The sequence below is a fragment of the Cyprinus carpio genome, chromosome B3, assembly GCF_018340385.1.
Source record: "Cyprinus carpio isolate SPL01 chromosome B3, ASM1834038v1, whole genome shotgun sequence".
In the NCBI taxonomy this organism is placed as follows: Eukaryota; Metazoa; Chordata; class Actinopteri; order Cypriniformes; family Cyprinidae; genus Cyprinus; species Cyprinus carpio.
In genome coordinates, this window is record NC_056599.1 from 22,445,202 (window position 1) to 22,468,895 (window position 23,694).

At 39.0% G+C, this 23,694-nt stretch overlaps 1 protein-coding gene across 11 annotated transcripts in view; it reads right to left on the reverse strand.

Moving 5' to 3' along the window:
* LOC109059057 (potassium voltage-gated channel subfamily C member 1-like) overlaps positions 1–23,694 on the reverse strand; it is a 67,614-nt gene that overhangs the window by 4,855 nt on the left and 39,065 nt on the right. For 2 of the 11 annotated variants that reach the window (XM_042720278.1, XM_042720276.1), the window contains exons 3-5: positions 22,275–23,259; positions 19,401–19,607; positions 5,396–5,636 (exon numbers count right to left, since the gene is read on the reverse strand). In XM_042720278.1, coding sequence (XP_042576212.1) covers positions 5,473–5,636; positions 19,401–19,607; positions 22,275–23,259 — 1,356 coding nt within the window. In that variant the 3' untranslated portion in view covers positions 5,396–5,472. Of the gene's footprint in view, positions 1–342; positions 1,853–3,602; positions 3,637–5,395; positions 5,637–18,004; positions 18,131–19,400; positions 19,608–22,274; positions 23,260–23,694 lie in introns of those variants that run through there. The other 9 variants (XR_006154214.1, XR_006154213.1, XR_006154212.1 and 6 more) reach the window with 9 other exon arrangements.

Genomic DNA, 23,694 nt, shown 5'->3' on the forward strand with positions numbered 1-23,694 from the left:
AATAAAATCAACAGAATCAATTTAACAATCATTGATTTTGTCAGCCCTCTAGGATGGACCAGAACAAAGCAAAAGCTCATTGTACATCAGTTAATCCCCGTCACACAAAGTGTGCGTCCCGAGACGACTCACTATTCCCCATGAAGTGCCCTTATTTTGATATTTTACCAAACAGTGAAGCTGGCATAGGGAATAGAGAGCGAGTGCACCATTTCAGCACAGCGGCAAACATTAGAAGAGCGGGAAAACAAAGTGTCACACAAGTAAAATCAAAACACTAAGCACACAGTCAGGCACATCACATGAAAACACGCAGTGTGACGCACAGAACACCATACGCACATTCTTACACTGAGAAGCGTTCAGCTCCCTTCCTCCTCTCTTTGCTTTTTTTCTTTCTTCCCCAAACTGTCCTCCATTTCACGGTGCCTTTCTTCATTTGTTGACAATCCTCCCAAAACTCTGTTCCCCAACACACAATCTGTCCATCTGACCCTCATGCTTTCATCTCCTGAATTTGGTTGTGTCCTGATTCCATATACAGGTTTCTTTCTTTTTTTTTTTTTTGCAATCCACTTAAGGCAGACCATCATTGAAAAGTTATCTTTTTTTTTCTTTTTTTTTAACAAATCACTCTTATTTTTCCTGTTTCTCATAATGTCATCCGGGCTTTTTGGTTGTTATTTGGAAGCAGTAAGAGTTGGGAATAAATGAAAGTGATGGATGAAATGATGAAATGGAGGGCAAGAAGAACACTGTGGAAAAGGAAGACTTGGAATGAATGTTGAGATCAAACATGATTATTTCATATTTACACAAATGCATGCGCACACTGGGTTTTCTCATCTGCCTCTCTCTTTGTTTCGAATGACATCATTTTGGAAGCACTGGTATAGACGAACAAAAAGAGATTTACCTGAGTAGTGACAGGGCAGCGTAAGTCAGAAACAGAGAGGATTCTGGATAATGTCACTAAATCGTTCGAACTCGACCTGCTCTCCACATTTCGAATGCCTCATTTGAATCAAACGATAGTTTCTGTGCTGTTAACTCCACATGCAGAGAATTATTTACACTGTCCTCTGTGATCACATGCAGCCTCTGCTTTTACCAGGGCATTCGCTAACTAAGCTAACTAGTGGCAGGCCTGTCTGTTCCACATCGTAACCTTAGAACTGAGATAAAGGGATAAAAGTGGAGTCATCCCATCCACTCTGTTCACCTGACTACGCCTTAACAGATAGACTACACACAGCAAAACCACAAAATGCACTAGGGATGCTAAGTGCTAGCTATCTTGAATGTGTGGAAACATGCGTTGCTGCAGTGAGCAGACTTCTTAGCATTAGCTTCTTTCTCTCTGCTCTGATCAGTGTTTAGTAAACAGGAAATCACTCCTTCTGGTCTGAGTCAGTTCAAATGAATGCATAAAGAAACTTTTCTTTAATGTTAAATATAACAGGTAAACATTAAGGGCTAAAATCTGTATTCTTAGCCTCTAAAGTGACAAAGGAGTGCTAATGATCTACAACAGCGAATGCTACGTCATCCCCCATAAAACCAGCAGAGGGGGCTAGAGCTGAGGTTAAAACAACAGCAAGGGGAGAAAAACAACTAATCTGCTCTTTAATAATGCAAAACTAAGATGATTAAACAAGATTGATGATGCCATGAGATGAGAATACAAACTAAAATGCACTTGTACAGGAGCTGATACTGGTTCGGGGGCTCAGGTGTTCGTTTGGGAATGTATTTGTGAAGGAAGAAGTGGATTTTCTGTTCTAGTCTTAGTTCACAGTTACTGCTTCTTTTTGCATATATCTGATAAGCACTGGGCTTTCAGAATAGTTCTCTGTGAAAAGATGAAAAAGAATAAATCATAAAATGACAATCTGCAATGCTTTTGATGTCTAACAAAGAAAAGAAAACTTAAACAGGTACATAGTTAAAGCACATTCAATACAACAGTTGTTATGGTCTCTGCCACCCAATAGCACCTTAGCATGCAAAACTAAGCCCCGCCCCCACAGCAATCAAGTCAAAAATGACAGATTGTTAACAAAACATCAATGGAAAAAACTATTGAACATTTGTTTCATGCAAATCATTAATATGCATGTGCATATGAATATACACATCCATATGTACACACTCACATCAACAAACATGTACATAAACCTCTGTTAAAATACATTTTCTTATCAAAACACAGACTTATAATTTCCTTATTGCTCGCAATAGAAATCCATGCATGTGGAAATTACAAAGTCAACCTTCAAAACTGTACATATAATTAAGACCTGAACTATACACCCTCATAAAGAGCATTAAAAAACACTGAAATGAAATGAAAAGAGAGATGAAAAGGAGGAAGAGGACATGGAGGAGCTACAAGGTGAGAAATAAAACAGTGTTTTGGCTGGACTTGAATCATACCGGCATTTTAGTCTTCCTCTTTCTCTCCCTCTAAATGTACCAGGTCATTTGTCTGAATTTAAGATTATAAATAATGCACACTTGCATTTGTTTGTTTTACAAGGTACCTTGTAACATACATTTTTAATATACACCTATTAAAGGAATTAAAAATCTACGTTAGATAATTTGCCTCACCGCACACAAAGACAAAACACAGTAAATGCATATTTACAAAATGAGCAAAATCAGCTCTCTTAAGACTATAATCTGTTGTGTGTTGGATGGGTTTGACTCAACTATGCTCAGATTCAACAATAACCGTGTGATGTAGTTACTGCGTTTTGTCTTTAAATGGCTAAATAACTTAGCTAGTTCAAAAAAAATATATATATTCATAACACTGGTCTGAGAATCTCCCTAAAACACTTAAAGGTGACTGAACACTCCAGTTACACAAAGCATACATGTGACGTAGCATACATCCACCAGATGGCCCTCACTCACTGTCCTGAGGCCTTCAATGTATATGAAGCATGTACATAAAGCAGTGCAGCACACATGCAGACGACCCATGATTGGTGTTTTACTCATTAAAGCACAGTGTCACACATTAGTTTGCTGCTGGCATGCACGCGCTCCATGTAATCAGCAACCTCTGTGACTTTCTTCACTCTAGCAGTGAACTTCTTTAAACAGAAAAGAAGAGAGGAGGGAAAGAGGAGTGTAACAAGTAATGTGGCAATAGCAAAAAGACATAAAAATAAAATAAAAAAACCTAAATGCAAATAAATAAATTCTAAAATAAAATAAAAAATACATTGCTTAATCCAGAAGAATGATTACAGATGATTTGTAGTAAATTAATAAATGCTTAAATATGGGTATGTAAAATATTTCAGTTGCAAGACAATAAAATCATCTAAATATATAATGCTACTTTGCTTCCTGATCAAGTTTTCCATTTATACCCCGGGTTGTCTGTTGTTTCACATGGAGAAAAAGACAACAAGAAGCTTTGTGAGCTGCTATTGCAGAGATATCTTCACCAGAGGTGTGTATTGTATCTGAGCACTAAATATGCAGCAGACCCCCCCCCCCAAAAAAACACAGTGAAACATATGGCTCATATATCTGCATTTCAAAGAGTTCATTTTGTCATCTTTTCTTTTTCTTCTTTTACTGACCGCTGTCAATCCAGCATCCATTCAATGTTCCCTCCTTTATATTGGAACGAAGGCCAGCATCCAAGAGACAGAGCAGGTAAAAAAATAAATAAATCAATCAATAAATTAAAAAAGAAACAGAGAAAGAAAAGAAGGGGACCAAAGAGAAAACAAACTGAACTGATTTTCTACTGCATTCAAATTAGAGGAATAACAGTAATCAGAAAAAATGATTATGATGAGGGAGGGTAATGCCAGTGATGATGATGATGATGATGATGATGAAAACGTCCAGCTAATTCTTGCCCTTAAGTAGGGAAACTTTGAGGCCACTGTCTGGTTCACCACAGCTCCAGGATATGCAGATATGCAGTGAGGAGTGCAGTTCAGATTGATATGTCTTCAGATTAATGAGGAAATACCACAATAAGGAAAGGATATATTTTAAAGACAGCTCCTTCATGCTCTAGTATACAAATTAAAAAGGGTCCCGAAAAAGTGCAGAAGGTTATAGGCCCTTAATAGGAATGGCCACCCTTATTATTATTATTATCTTTTTTTTTCTGCCATTTGTCCAGACCACTGCTCTTTTCATTTTGTGGTACTTGGTGTTGAATATGCAGAGAGTCAAAATACAAAAACCAAAATGTTAACTGTAGATCTCCATGCAAAAGCACGATGTCCTGTCTTCCCAAAATGTCTACTCAAAGCCACCCGCGAGCAACTCCAAACCCCAATCCGAATCGCAATGTCCAAGAGCTTAGTATAAAAATAGCCTCTTTTTAAATAATGATCAGTTCTCGCTCTCTCTGTTAGTTGTTAAAGTTAATAGTTGCACATAGTAAAGTTCGCAGGATTCATCTCCAGCTTCTCAGGGTCAGAGGTCATCATAATAGTCCATATTCCACAAGAATGGTTTAAGCATTTTTCATTGCCCTAAATAAAGAGCATAATTATAATAACAGTGTGAATTATACGTTAAAATATCGAGTGACAACAAAAGTTGCTGTAGGGAATGATCAGAGTGTGATTAAAGGCAGTCCTTTTGTTTATCGTAATCATAAAACTTATCATGTTCTATGGCCTGAATCACCAAAAACTTCTTCATCACGGTCAAATCAGCCAAAACGATGCATTCATTCTCTACCACAGGGTTTAAATATAAGTTCAAACCAGCATACGGTGTGTTTATTTTCATATCCTCATAGCAGTTAAAGGGGATTGGGAGTTGAGTTATGTTCTACTTGCCTAACTGACGTCTTTTCTAGCATGCACTTGAACTACTTGCATGTTGACCTATGACCTTTATCATTCCAAGCTTTGATATCAAGTGGATTTTCAAGACCTATTATGGTGTATCAAAGCTGATCTCAGCGACTAGTACTCAGTGAATAAGCCTGCTGGATCACAGTCCCATTTTTTCACAACCAGCAATCAGGTGGGAACATGAGGAAAAGCCAACTACTGTCATTCAACTACAAGGGTACATTTCCTACAGGGTGCTTGTCGCTGTCTATGGACCAGTGAGGAGTTTTATCCTAGTAATATCCAGTGCTTCTTTTTTTATTATTATTTATCTTCGATAATAAGGCATAATCTGCTGACGTCACAGCATATAATTGTTTTTAGTTGCCTGTCTGAAGTGTAGCCTGAAGTATATGCGATGAAGTCATTTTAGTACTTAAAGCTCTAAATCCCTAAACAAATTCATCCCATTCCCTTTGAGGCATGACATATTAAACGAGTGCTGGGTACCCCCACCCTGTCCAGTCAATGGAGGAGCGGAGGTGTGAGTACTTAGAATCGTTATTGTGATTATTAATACTATTGCGGTATGATGGTGCGTGGGTGTCTTTTTTTCACTTATTTCAACATTGTTTCCGAAGATGTGCTACAGAATGGAGGGTATGGGGGATCGGCAGCGGCGCAGGGGGCCGGGGGATTTGTAGGGCTCGTAGGGTGGGTTGTTGATGGGGGTGATGGGGGTCAGGCGCAGAGGGGCCCCTGTCATCCCCGAGATGTTATTGAGGCTGCGGGACTTCTCATAGCCAGCAGCTACAAAACCCAAAGATGGTCAGTGGATAGGTTACATACATTAGAGAAAGATGAATGAATGGAATTATTATGGAAGCATTTTACAAACAAAAACATTGGATTCATGACAAAAGTGGTATTTTTTATAAAGGGGAAAGGAAGGGAAGGGTAAAAAAAAAAACGGAATTTAAAACAAAGAATGACAAAATGAAACGGATGTAAATGACAGACAGACAGAAAGACAGACAGGGACAGACAGAGACAGGGACAAGGACAAAACAGGAAAATGAGAGTTATGAAATGTCATCAAGTTTTCTTTTCAATTTTTTGTTTTTGTTGTTGTTATGGCACAGCAGTATTAAAAAAAACTCCCTTTAGTCGCAGCCACATACAGTTTTCAGGGAGAGATAAGAGCAGATGTGTAAAAGAGCAGGTGGATGAAGCACCTGATGGCTGACTCAGACCAATAGTGAGGTAAAGAGTTTAGCATCCAGGTGTTTGACCCAGTCTCAGACGGAACACTCTGATACTAGCACTGGAGTCCAACAGAGGAGCTCCGTCTAGTCAAAGCAGCCTCACTCAGCACTGTGGGCCAGGTGAAGCTCGCGCATTTCAGACTAGATGTCTTTCCATTATTAGCAGCAAATTTGTCTTCCTTTTACACATAAGTGTGTTTCAGTAGATTAATAGGGAATTAAAACAGCTTCACGTGACCCCAAAGTGCCTGAAAGCTTTCCTTCCACATCCATTTCTGGCCAAACTTTCTTATAGGATTCGGTTTGTCTTCTTTTCTCACCCACCAAGTCCAGTGTTATTTTACTTTGTTACAAATTCCCTTTACAGGTCTTAGTGATCTTTGTGGGCTATAACAATAATTTGGGTCAAATTTAAAATGACTTCAGGGGAGTTTACTAAAAATGGTTTAGATTTATCTGTGTGTTTTCATTCTTAATGCACTAAAGAGATAATGCAGAATATGCTCACAAAAATATGTGTTGAATGTAATTTCATGACACAGTCAATCTGAGTATTGGTTTGTGGATGACGCAGTATGCAAATGAGCACGATCTGTCATTCTTTACTGTAACATGTTGTTCCACCACTGTGATCCAGATACTTAAATCCCCAAAGTTTAGTAAATGTCATTCCAAACCTTTGTGAATTAAATTTTTCTGTGGAACACAATATAAGACATTTTGAAAAATGTCTGTGTTTTTGTTTATGTGATGAAAGTCACAGGAGACCAGTGTATTTTGGACACCGTTGACTTTCACTGTATAGGCAAAAACATATTAAAAATGCCTTCTTTTATGCTCCACAGAGGAAATAAAGTCATACAGGTCTGAAATGACGAGGAAAATAAATCACAATCTAATTTTCCAAAGTTTGGGGTGAAATAAAAACTTTTGTTTTGACAATTATTTTTTTCAAATAGCTGTACTTAATAATATGAATATTGATTATAATAACAGCTAAACACAGTTTACCTTTGTATAGTCTGTTTGTTTGTTTAAGAAGGGCAACTGGACTCAGATATTGCTGTTTTTTGGAAAAAGCCAACACGAATGGATATGGAAGGAAGAGCTGGCACATTACATAGTAGACAACCCCCTCCTGACACAAGAGAACTTCCCACACAGACACAAACACAGTGAGTTAAAAGTCTTAACAAAACAAAACAAGAGACAAAAGCTCACAAGGAAGGAAAAACACGGGGGTTTAAGAAGGTCCTACTGTCGTATAGTCAGCAGTCCTATCTCCAGTCCCTTGCGTGATGCAGTTCTGTTGAGAAGTGTGTGTGTGTGCATGTGTGTGTGTCTGATTCAGAGGGCTGCTGGGACACTCTGGGTGCTGCACAGCCACTTGTCATTCAAAATCTACACCAAAGCATTGCCTATAGGAGCTGCAAGGGAAGGCAGTGGTAGGAAGATCTGGGTCATCATGTTCCTCACACCAGACCACTTGTGCAAGTCAGAAAGTGATTGTTTTTCATCATGGATTTGAGGAAATATACACATTTAACCCAATTATAATTAATAAAACACATAAGAGTACTCATTTACAGAGAGGAAAGAACTAATGTGTGCGTGAACGTTATGTTCTGTACTTGCACCCGTGATGCAAACACTGTATAGATAAGAAGACACTTGCTTCCTATCGATGGACTTGTCTTTACCTCCCTATTAGCATTTGCTTTCTCTGAATGGGATTAATTAGGATCAATATGGCTAGGCAGTATGTGTCCAACAGAAATAAGTACAGCTTTGGCACTTGCAATCTTTCTTCCTCTTTTTCTCTGAACAATTACAATGTAAATGTGACGATTAAAAAAGCATTAGTAGCCCATTCTTTATATAAATAGCTGCTTTATGACAATGCCTACATGAAAATGAATGTGTTTAGGACACAACTATGCTTTTGGATTTCAGTTCAAAGATACATAGAACAACAGATATAGATACCTAGAATGCCAGTAAAACAAAACAAAATAGAGCAAAGCAAAGCAAAAAAAAAAAAGAAGCAAAAAAGCAAAGCAAAAAACAGACAAACTGACACAGATAAGAGGGAGAGGGCAGGAGAAGAAAAAGAAACTTATACAACAACCAATATCATATTTATTTAAGCTATATTTATAAATATATATTTAAGATATATTTAAGAATTGACCTTTCATGGTCATGGAAGAGTAAAAGTCAATACAATTGCAATTTTCTATATTTATTAACAGTAAAATGATGCCAGCATAATCATTGACCTGTCGATTAATCTCATTATCGGCATCATAATAACACAACCCGCACTCACCAGCCTCACACATGCAACACTGAAGAGCTTTGGTGAGAGGTTATGTATGAAGAATTACAGCAGTGTTGTGGACCGGTGTAATTCAAGTCTTCAGCTTCTGCAATTCTTTAGCATCTGTGATAGAGATGCGGCTACATTCAGTGTGACTGTCACTGTAAGTGCAGTTTGTTAGGATTTGAGTCAGAAGCAAGTTCTCTGAATGCAGAGTCTTAACATTATAGCTTCACAGCTTAGCACAGTTTATGAGTCTAACAATCATGCTTACAAGCCCATAGAGATTATATCCGTATGGGCCAGCCCTTGACCTGACATGGATGAAAGTCCCTCTCTGCTGTGTTTACGTACCTCATGTCAAACTTTAGTGACACTACGAGGACTGTATGAGTGGCCTGGGGGTGGGATGGAAGGTAAGTGTTAGTGTGTGACACAAATATTAACCACAGTTTAGAAATTGTGCAGCAATAAAATAATGTTTAATATACTGTGTTGAACAATTTACTAAAAGTTTGGTCTGTTTGCAGTAACCAGCATGTTAAAGAAAGTCCATCTTTTTCAGTAACATCACAAAGGTCAGGTGTGGAGAATCTGAGTTTTAAGAGAAGACTTCAATGGTTTTTACTAGTGGGAAATTAATATTTTGTATTAATTAATTGCATTATGATGTGAATTATAGCATTACTGCATTATAGTCTAAGTTTCAAAAGTGTGTCTGAGTTCATACACAGTATATTTGATCTGTGTGAATCAGTCTGGGTTAATATTTGCAATATCCACCAGTGGATATTTGTTCTTCCTTTAAACACAAACATTGGTAGTCACATACATACAAGTTACATCACATCTGCATGTATGATTTAGACACAGAATAGCACATAGACACAGCACAACACGACACAACAGTACACAGAACAACACGAAACAACAGTGCACAAACATTACACAAAGACACAAACTGTAAGAAAAGATGATCACAAAGAGACTAATTAAAGGAGGGCAGGGATATGTGATGGATGTAATGACTGCGGTGAGAAGAGAGGGGATAGTTTACATTCAGAAATTAGCACCTGCATATACAGTACAAGGATGGACAGAAAAATAAACTTATGACATTTAACATGGTGAAAAATAAACAATTCATTACAATGTGCACATAGAGAGTGAATGGTGTTGTACATGTCACTGTTGATTGCAAAACAGTCAGTGGAATTACATTAATAATAAATAATAAACTATTTCATAAAAAAGAAAAAGCAGTTTATGCAGCTAGAAACAACGGAAAGAAATATAAGTGTGCAGATGTTGACATTTTATCTAAGACAGTAGGGCACAGAGTGAAACAAAAAAACGTTGAAATAATATTCACAGAACATTCAGATCTTGTATGATAATAGTGTCACACATGCAGTTCACCGTCTCTGATGGATAAGACACACTCATTCATACACAACACATCCAGTTTGATTTGAAAGACAATAAAAAACACTGTTTCTTAAATACATACTTCAACCATTCACTAACCTTGGATAAAAACCATGCACTGAGCATAAACTGGTCTTGATTCACCAGAAAATGGAACATTGAAACAACAAGTTTCTTTACTTGAACCAGTCAGGTTCAGGCTTCAGTCATACTGAAGTGAAATGCAGTGGATCTGCAGATCTCTGAATTTATGTGTATTACTTTTTGGATAATTTAACATCACTTGAATAATTAAGTAAATATATATATGAGTCTATATGAGAGATGTTTTGTAAAAAAGAAAACCCCTCATCATCAGGTGAGGTCATGACAGGCCCCTCCCCCTCGCTCTCTGATCCCCGAGGGGCAGTGACCTGAACAGAATGAAAGCATTGACCCCTTTGGAAGCATTATCGGCCAGGCCAGCAACCTCTCAGCCATATCTCGCTGCTCAATTTTTACTGCACTGCAGTCAAATTCTCACACCGATGCAACCTGGAACTCCGACAGTTGGCAGCAATGTTTGTGGGAAATGATTCAATCATTTAAATCATTCAATCATCATTAAAAATGATTTGAAAAGGACATAAGGCACTGTTTATACACATAGTGATACATGATATGGTTAAATTGATAATGAATTGGTCTAGCTCATCAAGAGCCCTAGAGAGAGAACCCTCGGGTTCTCCGGTTACAGCAAAGATTCAGAAGTGAGGTTAAATGGGAGTACAGGGGAAAATCAATCAGTCTGCAGAGGGAGAGAAATGGGAGGGAGAGAAAGAGAGAGAGAACGAGAGAGAACGAGAGAGAAAGAGGGGTGTGACTGCAGCGCTGCAGTGCAGTACTATTTCTACGCTTTAAGAAAATGGCTAGAGAGGAAGATGACCACAATGCCCTCAGTCACTGTGCTGTGGCCAGCATCCAGACTGCAGCTCTTACACGTTTAGCCTCACCACTAGAGTCTGTCAATGGCAGGGCCCAAGGGTATGTGTCAAAGCTCTCAGCGTACTCAAAATATAAAATACAAAAACTCCAGTACATCAAAAGAGCACTTTACACTGAATAAATGATTGATAAAAGGGTGCAAAAGAAGAAACAAAAACAACAGGGGCACAACAGCAATGAAATAACCATAATAATCACCTAAGTGCATCTTGGGAGTAAGAGGGCGTCTGAACATTAAGGTTGTAACATCAACCAATTTGCCAGGTTTTAGAAGACCAAAGATGTGTCCCAAATGACGCAATATACACTATGCACTTATACACTATGCACTCATACACTATGTACTCAACCATGTAGTGTATGAATTATATAAGGTTATTATGGCATTAATTATTGGAGTCTGATAGCCCCTCCCCCTTCGCTAAGTAATTAAAGGTGCGACAGCTGAGTGCATGAAGTGTCCAACATTCCACACGTTGCTTTTTTCGGTTATTCAAGTGCATCATCGGGGTGTTTAAAGTGAAGGTATTTACACCTTTTTTTGTGTGTGTGTGAACACACTACTTGCACTATTCATACTTAAAAAACGTCATAGAATAGTGCATAAGTAAGTGATTTGGGACGCACCTCAACAAATGTAATTTTTTTAGCCTGAACCATCTTTAACCCCTTCATTTTATATTTCATCATGTTTCGCTTAGTCCCAGAATGCTCTCTTCCACTGTTTCCTTGGCAACAGTGGGCAGGAAGGAGTGAGAGGGCAGAAGGTAAAAACAGAAAGAGGCAGAAGTTCGAGTGGGGAGAAGAAAGAAGAATACATGCTGAGGTAATTGAGCAGGAGAGCGAGGGAGTGGAATATAAAGGCACAGTTCACCCATAAATTGAAATTCTGTCAATATTTACTCACACTCCTATGACTTTTTCCTTTAAATCACCCTAATATTTTGGCAAAATATAAGCTGCACTTGACTATAGCTGATTTTCAGTGAAAACTTAAATTTCAGTCTGTTCCTAGTCTCACGTAGCCTAGGAATTCATTGCAGCTTTCACTGGCTAAGGCCCGCTCATGATGCCGTTTGACCGACATGTCAAACAACCAATCACAGTTCGTTTTCGTTCGACACTCCTGAAGTGTTTCCACTTTTGTGTCCCATATGCATCAGACGTTTAGCCAACGGTCCGTGGGCATGACGTCTGAGGCTGAGACTAGTCTGTTCCTGACTTAAAGCTATCCTACACTATAACTGCATCCCAAATGATGCACTATTCACTATGCACTCATGCACTTAGTACTCCATGTAGTGTATGAATTATATAAGGTTATTATGGCAATAATAATCAGAGTCTGATAGCCCCTTCCCCTTCGCTACGTTATTAAAGCTGTGACAGTTGCGTGCATGAGGTGTTCAACATTCCACACTTTTTCTTTTTGGAATTTTCAGTGTGAACACTACTCACACTATTTATACTATAAAACGTTCTAGAATAGTGCATAAGTGTGTGATTTGGGACGCACCTAATGCTTCAGTTGTCTTGAAATATAGAGCATTAAAGTTGGATTACACTACATGACTTTGTCGCAGATCGGACAGTTTGGACAAGTTAAAGCTACAGTTGCCAATAATAAGAATCAGTCTGCAGATTTTGGTGACAGATTCCACAGAAAATAATGTCGTGTATGATGGGCACAATTTTCTTTTTAGCTTCACACTATTATTCTGTCCAGTCGGAGGATATTAAAGGTGCTGTATGTAAGATTTTGACTCTAATAAAGCGTAGAAATACCATAACATGTTTGCAGATATTTAAGAAACATGCTAAGTTAACATACTTGTTTATCAGGGGAAAAAATGCTACAGTTATTCTCCTTTGTAAATGTGCGTTCCGTGCTGGAATTCTCTTTTGGTTTGTGAAACCCGCCCACAATTGTATCTCGGCATCCCGGGTTGCCAGTTGGGGGAAAACACAGTGTATTTCATTTCATTCATCATCAAGTGCGCTCATTTCTGTTGGTGTCATCAATCTGGCAACTTGCGTGTGCGTCAAGTCTGAGCAGGAGGAGCGGGGTGAAAAAAAACCCTCTCCAATATTTTGAATTTGGACTGCAATACCTAGTTCAACCACTCGGTGTCAATCCTACATACAGCACCTTCAAACATGCTTGATATTTAGAGCCAATTTTAGAACATTGTTTACCCATACTGTACTGACAGATGCAGACCAACGCCGACAGACAACCAATTATGGTACGTCACTTCTCAGACATTAAAAGACCCGACAAACAACTATTCAACATGTTCAATCAGTGATAACAAACTATTATAAGAACCGACCAACGGCAACAGATGCCGACAGGGTTAACTCTCTGATCCGACAAAACCAAACAAACATGTAATGTAGTGCAGGGGTCGGCAACCTATGGCACGCTGCCAACAGTGGCATGCAGAGGGAAAATGACTGGCACGCGAGCAATAGGGAAAACTGCATACTGACGTACATTTTTAAGTAATAACTTCTAGTGTTTCCCACCAGCCTTACACTCTATTTGTGGCGGCAACCTTCATTTTCTGCCACGCTTTAAGCCAAGAGATACAGGATGGTAACAGCTGCGAAGCAGCGCTGAAAAACGCTGCCTTATCAAGCATTACATGCAAAATGAAATGAAAATGAAATCGAAATTTTTCTAAATACAGTCGGTTTCCTTCTGAAATACAGTGAATAAAAACACCCGCATTGGTTTTTGATTTTGAAACGTGCAGTGCTCATGTTTATTCTATGAAGTCAAAGCCTTTTGGAAAATCTATTTGTGGCGGTCAGTTTTGATATTGTGGCGGCCCGCCACAAATAAATCAATGTGGATCAAACACCTACACAGATCAAAGCCTCAGCGCTAAATACTATTAAAGTGTGAGAATTAACTTGCGCTAGTCCACGGATGCGTGCGCGACCGCTGATCAAAGATCAAAAGAGATCACAGATCTTCACAGATCAAAGCCTCAGCGCTCGTCAATGTCAAATTGACTGAGATGACCAATCAAATCAAAGTAGACGGGGACAGAAGCAGAGCGCGAAAAGAGGACGAGGTAAGATGAAGCTGCAAATAATTTAATTAGTCAATTTTTAACAATATATTTATGATAAAAATGTTAAATGAACGACAGCTATATCCAGTGATAGAGAATACTAGATTTTTTTTCTCAAATATGGCCATTTTGAGAGAGAGAGAGAGAGAGAGAGAGATGTATAAATTGTCTGCATCTGTCTCTCTCTACAAACAATGAAGCTGAGTTTAGTTACTTAAAAACAGCGATTTTACCCCCCTCCTTGTTGAGAAATATAATGTAGCGATAAAGTATCTACTGTTGGCACAGTGGTTAACCAGAAAATTTTAAAAGGTTGCCGACCCCTGGTGTAGTGTATTCCAGCCTTTAGTCATTTGGATCACTTTTATATTTTTATGCTGCCTTTTTGTCCATATTTTAATCTTGACAACCTATTCACAAATTGTATGGAAGACAGCAGCTTAGACATTCTGATAAACATCTTCTTTCAGTCATACGGGTTTGGATTGAAATAACAGTAAGTAAATGAATTGTCATTTTGGGGTGAACTATTTTAAAACATCTATACCAGCAGACCACACTGAAAAGCAATAGCACAAATATAAACAGAAACAAAACCCTCAGACATGTGTTCTTACGACACATAAAAATATACACAGATACAAGTCAATATAATGGAACCTATAAAGAAAAAAAAAAGGGAAACGTCCAAAAGAAAAACTTTTGACCTTTCCTGACCTGTGCTTTTTTGCATACATCAACATAATTGTGTAAAAGTATAATGGAAGAGGCACTGTGACCACAGTAAAACACAATCTGTGGGCGCAAACGAAGCCAGAGAGAGTGAGAAAGAAAAAAAAGGTAAAAGAGAGAAAGAAGAAAAATAGTTCCACATTTACCCCGATTTGGGTCTTACTGCATGAAAACTTTGCAGTGATTTGTAACAATTGCATCACAGCCCTTAAAGTGTCTGGTTACCATGGCAACAGCCCAGGTATGTCATTACAGCCCTACAAGAACTTACCTGTGTCTGTGGTTATCAGTATATGTATTTGCTGAGCTTTTTAGTTTTTAATGTGTCTCTTTTAAATCTATCAGACACGTTTGTTTCTGCTCACCTGATGTTAGTGTATTTGTGAGGCAGAATTGTATCCCTGATCAGTAGACTACAGGACTGTAGCACACATCCTAACAGCATCAGAGCGCAGTGTTTCAGCACAGCCCTACCGAGCATTTGTTATCTACTCATGGCTAGAATACTGGAGTTGACTGTTTCTGGTCCATATAATGAAGCGTTTTCATCTGCTGGCTGTGATGAAACACTGGTCAGTGGACCCCAGAGTGGAGGGCAGTTCCAGGAGAGAGAAGAAACCAGCTTTATTAAAAAAAAAAAAAAAAAATAAACAGAAAAGGCAAATAAAACACTGCCCTTCTCAGTGACCGTTCACCAAAACCCCTGAAGCATTAAAGACATTCCTCTTTAGACCTCTTTCTGGTAGTAAATATAGTGTTGGATGGCAATTATACAGCCCTACAAAGGCAAAACACAATATCTATACACCAACAATGGAACTGGGGAAGATGGCTTCACTGATTTGATACTCCGAGTTTAAACATAGTTGAGCCAAATCTGTTTGTTACAGGAGAACTCAAAGTCTATGAGATGCAAGATTTTGGTCATGATGTAATGTGTAGTTGCTGTGTTTGCCTTTGAACGGCAGTACAGTGAGCACTGAATCTCTTTACAAAGACCTGAGGGGCACTCTACTGAGGTGAAAGGTCACCGCTAGGGAGGAGGAGGAGGAGGAGGAAGAAGTCACAGCAACACTGAATGGATTACAGTGCACACACACGAAAACACACGAACAGAGGAAGACAGTGTAACAGTGTAGCAACAAGAGCTGACATACAAACGCATGACACGACACAACCTGAGGAAGGAGATAACACAACAACAGCTCGTCAGACAAGCGCACCTCAAAAACACACATCAGAAAATACAACATCCCCAAACACACACACACAAATTAAAATGAACACTTTTTCATTTCATCAAATGTGTGGGTGTGTGGAAATAATACAACATCCCCCAAACACACGAACACAAATTAAGCAGGAATCACACAAATAACCTTCTGTCACACAAGAATTAGGATATTCAACACATTTTCATTTCATCACATGTGTGGGTGTGTGAATGTGAGTGTGTGTTGAACTATACTGGCCTGAGGGTTAAAAGTGCAGCCTTAACTTGTGTACAATCCTTAATGTCTGGTGCTCAGTTCAGTCAAGAGAAAAGAGCGTGAAAGATGTATAAATAGGAGGGGGGAGAAGAAAAGAAATTGAGGAAATAATCAGAGGCAAATACAATTAGAATGACAAAAGAGCACCTTGAGGGTTAAATGAGAAAAGAGAGTGAGAAAGATAGAGATGAGGGAGCTAGTGCCATAATGACATCTCTAATATACTGTAACAGTCTTTGAGATTTATGTACATATATAGCGGAGGTTTCAAAGCTAGTCTAAGCAAAAACTCACATTTGAGCCAGAGAGAAAGAGGAGATGCTGATTCTAGTCCGCTGTGAATCAGGGTCAGAAATTAAGGCTCAGGGCAAAAATTCCAGCAAAAGTTACAGAAATGCCCCATGGTGAATTACTCAATTCTTTGTTTCATAATATTGTACTCAGTGTTGGGAAGGTTACTTTGGAAATGTAATAGGTTACAGATGTTACCCTATTTAAAATGCAATATGTAGTGTAACTATTTCAATTACTTGATTAAAGTAATGCAACTGATGACATTTGTTTTCTTTTTGATTACTTTTCTAAATTTCTAACGAACTGATAATCATTTTCAAACATTTAAAGCAGACAGGGTTAACCTTACAGTAGCACTCAACACTGATTACTGTCAGACTTTCAAAAGACTTTCCTTTATCACTCGTATTAAGATTTAATTTTTTTTATTTCTTTTTATTAAGATTATTATAATTTAATTTTAAAGCACAGCCACCACAAAATCAGACTTTAGCACCTCTTTTTACGTTGAGATCATTCTGAGATTAAATACAGATTTAAAGTCATAACAAAATATAGTTTAATAGTTATGATAGGCCTACTGTTTTTGAAATCAAACCAGCTATGAAACACTGGCATCTAACAATGCCAAATAAAGCATATACATATACCCAAATAGGAAATAAAAGAGTTATTAAATAAGCATGTGTCCTGTTCTGTGTCCTAAACTCCTGAAACATTGGTGTCTCATATTTTAGAGCAGTCGATGCAATTTAGGAAAGAAATTAATTAAATCTGTATGTGTGTACAAAAAATATTCAGATGCAACCCCCTTTGTAATCTGTAACATTTTCATAAGTAACTGTAAACAGTGATTGTGTTTTATGTACATCTTGGGTTTAGTATGTATTTCAATACATGTATCAATTATTTAAAGAGTATTCTAGAATTTATTGGGTTAAGATGTCTTATTATGGACTACCCATTTCTTAATTTATTTTAGATTTTATATCATTTAGAATTACAGAACTTGATGCTGCATGTTTTATTAGGTTAGAAATAATATTAAAGGCTAGAATGAACTAATTCAGGGCAAATTGAAAAAAAAAAACATTGCCCTTAAATACAAAAGTGTCACTGTCATGACTGATCTTAGTCTGAATTTAGTCTATGTAGATATTAAATACTTAAGTTATATCAGTGTGTAAATTGTCAAACACAGAGACAGAACATATAAAAGACAACACCCCCCTCTGACTCAAAGTCATATTGTCCCTATTAATAAAAAAACATACTGCAAGTTTACTTAAGTCATGTATTTCTTAGAGACATTAACCTCTATAAAAGCTCAGTTTAGTATTGTGTACTTTAGTCCTGAGTGTGGCGTAGTTATGTTTGCGTTTCATATCCATGGTTGTTCTAATGCATGAATGTGCTAAATATATTCTTTGTACAAATTCTTTATATCCTGTTGAAATATGTGCATATAAAAAATATTTCCCTGTGAAATAGCACTGTGCTGTATGGAATTAATTAAAATATCGAGCTCTATTCATTCAACTAATTTCTATACTGCATCACTGGTTGATTTTTTGAGTGTTACCTCTGATTCATTATGGTTTGATCCAAGAGGAGGCAGAATTGGCATTGAGGTCCTGCTGTAGCAGTGGCCCTTCCGGCTTGAACCACTCATCTGCTGAGGGGGAGACTGGGTTGGTGTTTGCAGCTTCTCGTGTTTTTGTGGGTGGGGGGTTGTAGGATTTGGTTGTGTGGAGGGGTGTATTTGGAATATGTGGAGGTTGGTGGAAAGGTGCAGGAGTAGGAAGGTATAGTACAGAGAGAAAGGCAGAAGATGTCAATCATGCCATTGCAAAAAAAAAAGAGCAGATTCAAGAGGATGTGACGCAGAAGTGCAGGAGATAAGGAGAAAAAAGGGCAAGATGAAGGGATGGGTGGAGGGAAAGAGACATGGGCAGAGACAAGCCAGGGTGGGAGGCCAGGAAGAGAAAGAGAATGAAGGAAAAAATCAATGAATGAGAGCAAGAAAGAGCAAAGGCAAGCCTGATAGATAGACAGATAGATCAAACAGACAGACAGACAGAGAGACAGACAGGTAGCTGCTTTTGTGTTATTCATAATTGAGTCAGGAATTTTAATTTATTTCCTAAATTTGAATTTAGGTAGAAAACAGGAATCCTTGCATTTAAATGTAAGGAAGTAGAGTTAAATAATTAAAATATTTTAAAAGCCTTGAAATTTCATAAAAATATGTAATAAGTTAAGCAAAATGGAAGAACGGAATGCATTATCTGTATTAAACTCCTCTTCCTGTCATTCCAGTTTGAATTCCAGTTTAACTTCCTCTGAGATGAGGCCAATTAAATTCAAACTCTTAAATTGAAAGAAAGACAATTCTTTAAATTCAGAATTTTGTGCAACCCAGACTGATAGACAGATATCGACAGACAGAGAGACAGACAGAACAATAGACAGACAGATAGATGGATAGACAGAAAGACAGCATTTGAAGACCTTGTTGGCCAGACGCAGCGAATTTGTTTGATATATCTGTTAATAATAACTTGCGCCAGGATTATTTTCACTCAAAAGTCCTGCATTTATCAAAGATTAAACACATTTAACAAAGATATGAATTGAATTATTACTGCGTGTGTGGTAAGAGCTTTGCTAATGATGAGTGGCCTTCAGAATGATTGATGTGGTGAATTATGAGGAGAAATGCATAAGGGGAAGGCGGGGAGCTATGCTGTTAGTATGGATGCGGGAGAGCCTGTTTTAATGCGTATACCTCTGATGCACTTTATGAAGTGCATGTATATTTGTGTATAAAATATATATTGCTACAGTGTATGTGGTCTTTGCCCTAATATGCAATAATAAGCATTTGAACATACAACTTACCTTTCCTGCGCCTGTTCTGTGTGATGTACACTGAAAGTATGAGTATAATAAAGTGTTTGTTTGTGGGTGCTGCATACCTTTCCTGACATTGCTGTCTGTGGTGCGGAACTCTCCGGTACTGAGAAGGAAGCAGGCCCTATCGTGGGGGTAACGTTCACGCCCCGTGCATGTCCCCAGCCCACCGGTGGCAGGACTCCTGTCATCTGGCCCCAGCACCTGATCTATGGTGGGACAGTCCTCATTAGCCAGAGCTGCGTTTGCAGCATCTCCATTCTGTTTGGAGTCTGAAAAAAAAGAAAGAAAGAAAAAAAAAAAGAAAGAAAGAAAATTACTATTTGTAGTAATGTGTGCATGTGACATTAGAGAGTCATAGTAACATGAAAAGCCAGGGAAGAGGGAAGAAAAAAAAAATAGGGATGAAAAGGGATGAATAAAAAGGAGCAAAAATAGATGCGCTACAAAAAGAGCAGCATCACTTGATTAAAATGGTGCAGGGGAACTCAGAACATCACATACACAAACACACACAACATGACTGAGTGTGTCTGAAAGAGTGAGATGTGCACACACACTCAAACAAAGAAGCTGCAGGGCCACTTGTTCTTATAGCTTCCGACACAGCTGTCAAATCTAATCTGACGTGAGTTACCGCTCAACAATTTACAGAAATAAGCCAGGGGCAAAGCCTGCTAAAGACATGGAGAGAGATGGAAAGAAAAAGGAGGATGGGAAGGCAAGGGAGATGACGACAGAGACCCGTTATGCAGTTGGAGCTCATTGGAAGAAATTACAAATATTTATCAGTTAAAAAAAATGCATATTACCATGAAATCTGTTAAGATGAATATGTTCACAGTTGAATGGTGACAAAGCGTGATGAATGGATGAAACAAAAGTCTATAGCAAAGGTCATGACATAAGGTTCACTACATCAGATATAACTCACTTTCCTGACAGCCATTTAAAGCCAACCATTGAAGAGATAATAAAAATACTTATAACACAGTAAAATAAAAAACATTTATTCACCTTAGTTTCTTTAGAAATCCACATGGATTTATTTGATCTGTGGAACACTGAAGAAGAAATCTAGAGCATTGTTCAAGCTGCTCTTTTCAAACAACAGAAGTAAATGGAAACCATGGCTGGATTTTGAGTAAATAATGAGTACATTTCTGCCCGTGCCTCACATAAAGCTATTGTATTGACCCCATTCAATTTGACTGTGTGAAATGGAGCAGCTCAGACAAAACATCTCCTTGTGTTTTCCACTGACAAAATGAAATCATATGGGTTTGGAATTTTAGGTGAACCTTTTAGAAACTTCCAGCATAAAATCAGTTACAGAATCAGAGCACCTCTCACGCAAGCCAAAAAAACCCCACCACACTCACACATGGGGACGGGTGACAAACAAATGACTTTGTTATACATTTCATACTTTTAGTTTTACACTACTTAATAAAACTTCATTAACAGTGCACATGATGGATATGATGCCAGTACTGTAGGTGTCAAGGGCATGTGGGAATGGTTTGAAGCTACAGGAGGGCACATGTGCTAAAGCGTTTCCTCACAGCAAGCGTCTCAGGATGCTCATGCTCCCTTTCATTTCCTTGGGAACTTCCAGCTGTGAGAACTCCATGGAAGAGCAAAACAAAGAGGAGGAGCCGAGAACTACAGCTGTCATCCATTTAAGAGGCTGCTTGGTCCAAAAATGTTACTTTCTAAGATAAACAATCTAAAGTCATCCTATTTATAAGGACACACTGTCATCTGTCATAATCTGTATCTTTTTGTGTTGAAATCATCTAAATATGGGCAGATATGTGGCAGTAAGCACAGTGCTAGTGATCTGAAACCTTTTGCTTATATTATAGATCAAATATAGCATATGCCAATCTGAGAGGCCGTGGATAATCTGGCTCATGTTAATCTTAGCATGGGGTGTGTATATCTGTGTTCTGCACAGTAATGACACACGCAGCTCTCTCGGCTCACTGGCTCAACCGTCACATGCAAAAACTGTGAAAAAAGATGTTCTTAAAGTTCTTAGTTCTTGTTGTACTGTAAAACATCCTTACATAAAGAATAACTTTACTTGAGAAGCAACATTTTTTTACTGGATATATAAAAATATACTGATTAGGAAAATGTGTTTCTGCAGTGAGTGTGCAAATAAACTGCACACACAAATAGTACTGTAAGCTCTATGTCAATCATCTACCAAAAGCTGTTTGCTAGTTCCAGGATCATTTTCCCTCCTCTTCTGATTGGGTGGGATGTGTTCTGGTAGTCTAAGAAACTGATTGGAACGCATGAAGCATAATCCTGCTATAATTTGAATAACATTCCTGTTCTCTGTCAAACCCGGCCATGACAGCATAGTTTTGCATTTTACTACTCTCAGATACTTGTGTGTGTATGTGTGTAAACATTACGCAAGATTCAGTTTCAGATCCAGTTTAGGCGATGACAGTTCATTATAAAAAGCGATGTGATGACCACAGGCATTTGAACAGAATTTTCTTGATGGGTGAGATGGAGCTAGTTGACATCACACACAAAAATACACTCACTTGAAGTGTTGTGCGTCAATAGCATTTTTTGTTCATAATATAATCATACAACTAATCCTTTAAGGCGTGGTCACATTAGTGAAATTTAAGGCAAAATTATCGCTTGTGAATAGTGGGGCAATGTAGAAAGCACAGCTCACACAGTAGTCACTTTCAATCTGTGTGATAAATTCAAGTGACCAACTGTGTGGTGAACCTTTTCGCACTCATGCAAAACTCCCAATCATGAGGTCACAATTTCACCCGCTAAATTTCACCGAGCTCCTGTAAATGTGACCGCACCTTTATTCTTGGGAATGTAACCTATTATTGCAAAGAAACGTCACACACACAAACACGTAAACACATGGGTACACTCACACACACACACACCTGCTCTGTTAATCTCTATGATTTCCTCCTGTGCAAGAGGACAGTCTCCTGCCATGCTTCCAGAGACCACCATACTGCCCATCACATTACCCATGATCCTGTGTGGCGAGGCAGTTGCCATGGCCAGGGCGTCTGGCTTGCAGTAGTTGGGCGATCCAGGCTGCGGAGCCCGTGGGATGTGCTTGTTCTTCTTCTTGGGCAGCTTCTGCTTGGCCATTGCCAGAGAGTAGTACATGCCGAAGTTGTTTACAATGACGGGCACAGGCATGGCGATGGTCAGCACGCCCGCCAGGGCGCACAGGGCACCCACTAACATACCAGACCATGTCTCTGGATACATGTCTCCATAACCCAGTGTTGTCATTGTGACCACTGCCCACCAGAAGCCGATGGGGATGTTTTTGAAGGTGGTGTGTTTGCTCGCCGTGGGGTCGGCCGGGTCGGCACCGATGCGCTCGGCGTAGTAGATCATGGTGGCAAAGATGAGCACCCCCAGAGCAAGGAAGATGATGAGGAGCAAGAATTCATTGGTGCTGGCACGGAGCGTGTGACCCAGCACTCTCAGCCCCACAAAATGGCGCGTGAGCTTGAAGATTCGCAGGATTCGGACGAATCGCACCACACGCAAAAAGCCCAGCACGTCTTTCGCCGCTTTAGAGGAGAGGCCGCTCAGCGCCACCTCCAGGTAAAAGGGCAGGATGGCTACAAAGTCGATGATGTTCAGCGAGCTCTTGAAGAACTCGGCCTTGTCCGGGCAGAAGATGACACGGGCAAACACCTCGATGGTGAACCAGATGACGCATACGCCCTCCACGTAGGTCAGCCAGTTGTCAGTCACTACCTCAAACACAACCTCCTCCCGCGTGACGTTCCCCACCGTCACATTCTCTGTCTTACTGTAGATGGTGTTGAAGGCCTCGTGTGTCTCCAAGCAAAATGTTGAGATGGAGATGAGGATGAACAGGAGCGAGCCGAACGCCACATACTGGAAACAGAGAGAGGGAGACACAGAGAGAGACAGAAAGACACAAAGAGAGATGAGAAGATGAGCACATTAATATTATACAGTGAGATCACTATTGGAATAAAGAACTGGTACAGTGCTTAAAGCTGAAGTGTGTCATTGCTGTGGCAGAACTGCAAAAATAACGACAGTCTGATCTAAAACATCATCAACATCATGACTTGTTTCTCCACTGCAAACTGCTGTTCTACTGTAGATTTGTTGTATTGTCTTCAACAGGGGCTCTGACAAATATTGTTTGATAGTAAACCAAAGTTGTGTCCCAAATGACAGAATATACACTCTGTATTTTTGGAGGTTATTTTCTCATCCAGCGTCTGATAACATTCCCCTTCCGCTAAGGAAAGCTGCGACAGTAAAGCGCATGAAACCATTCCACACTGTTTTTTTCTTCTT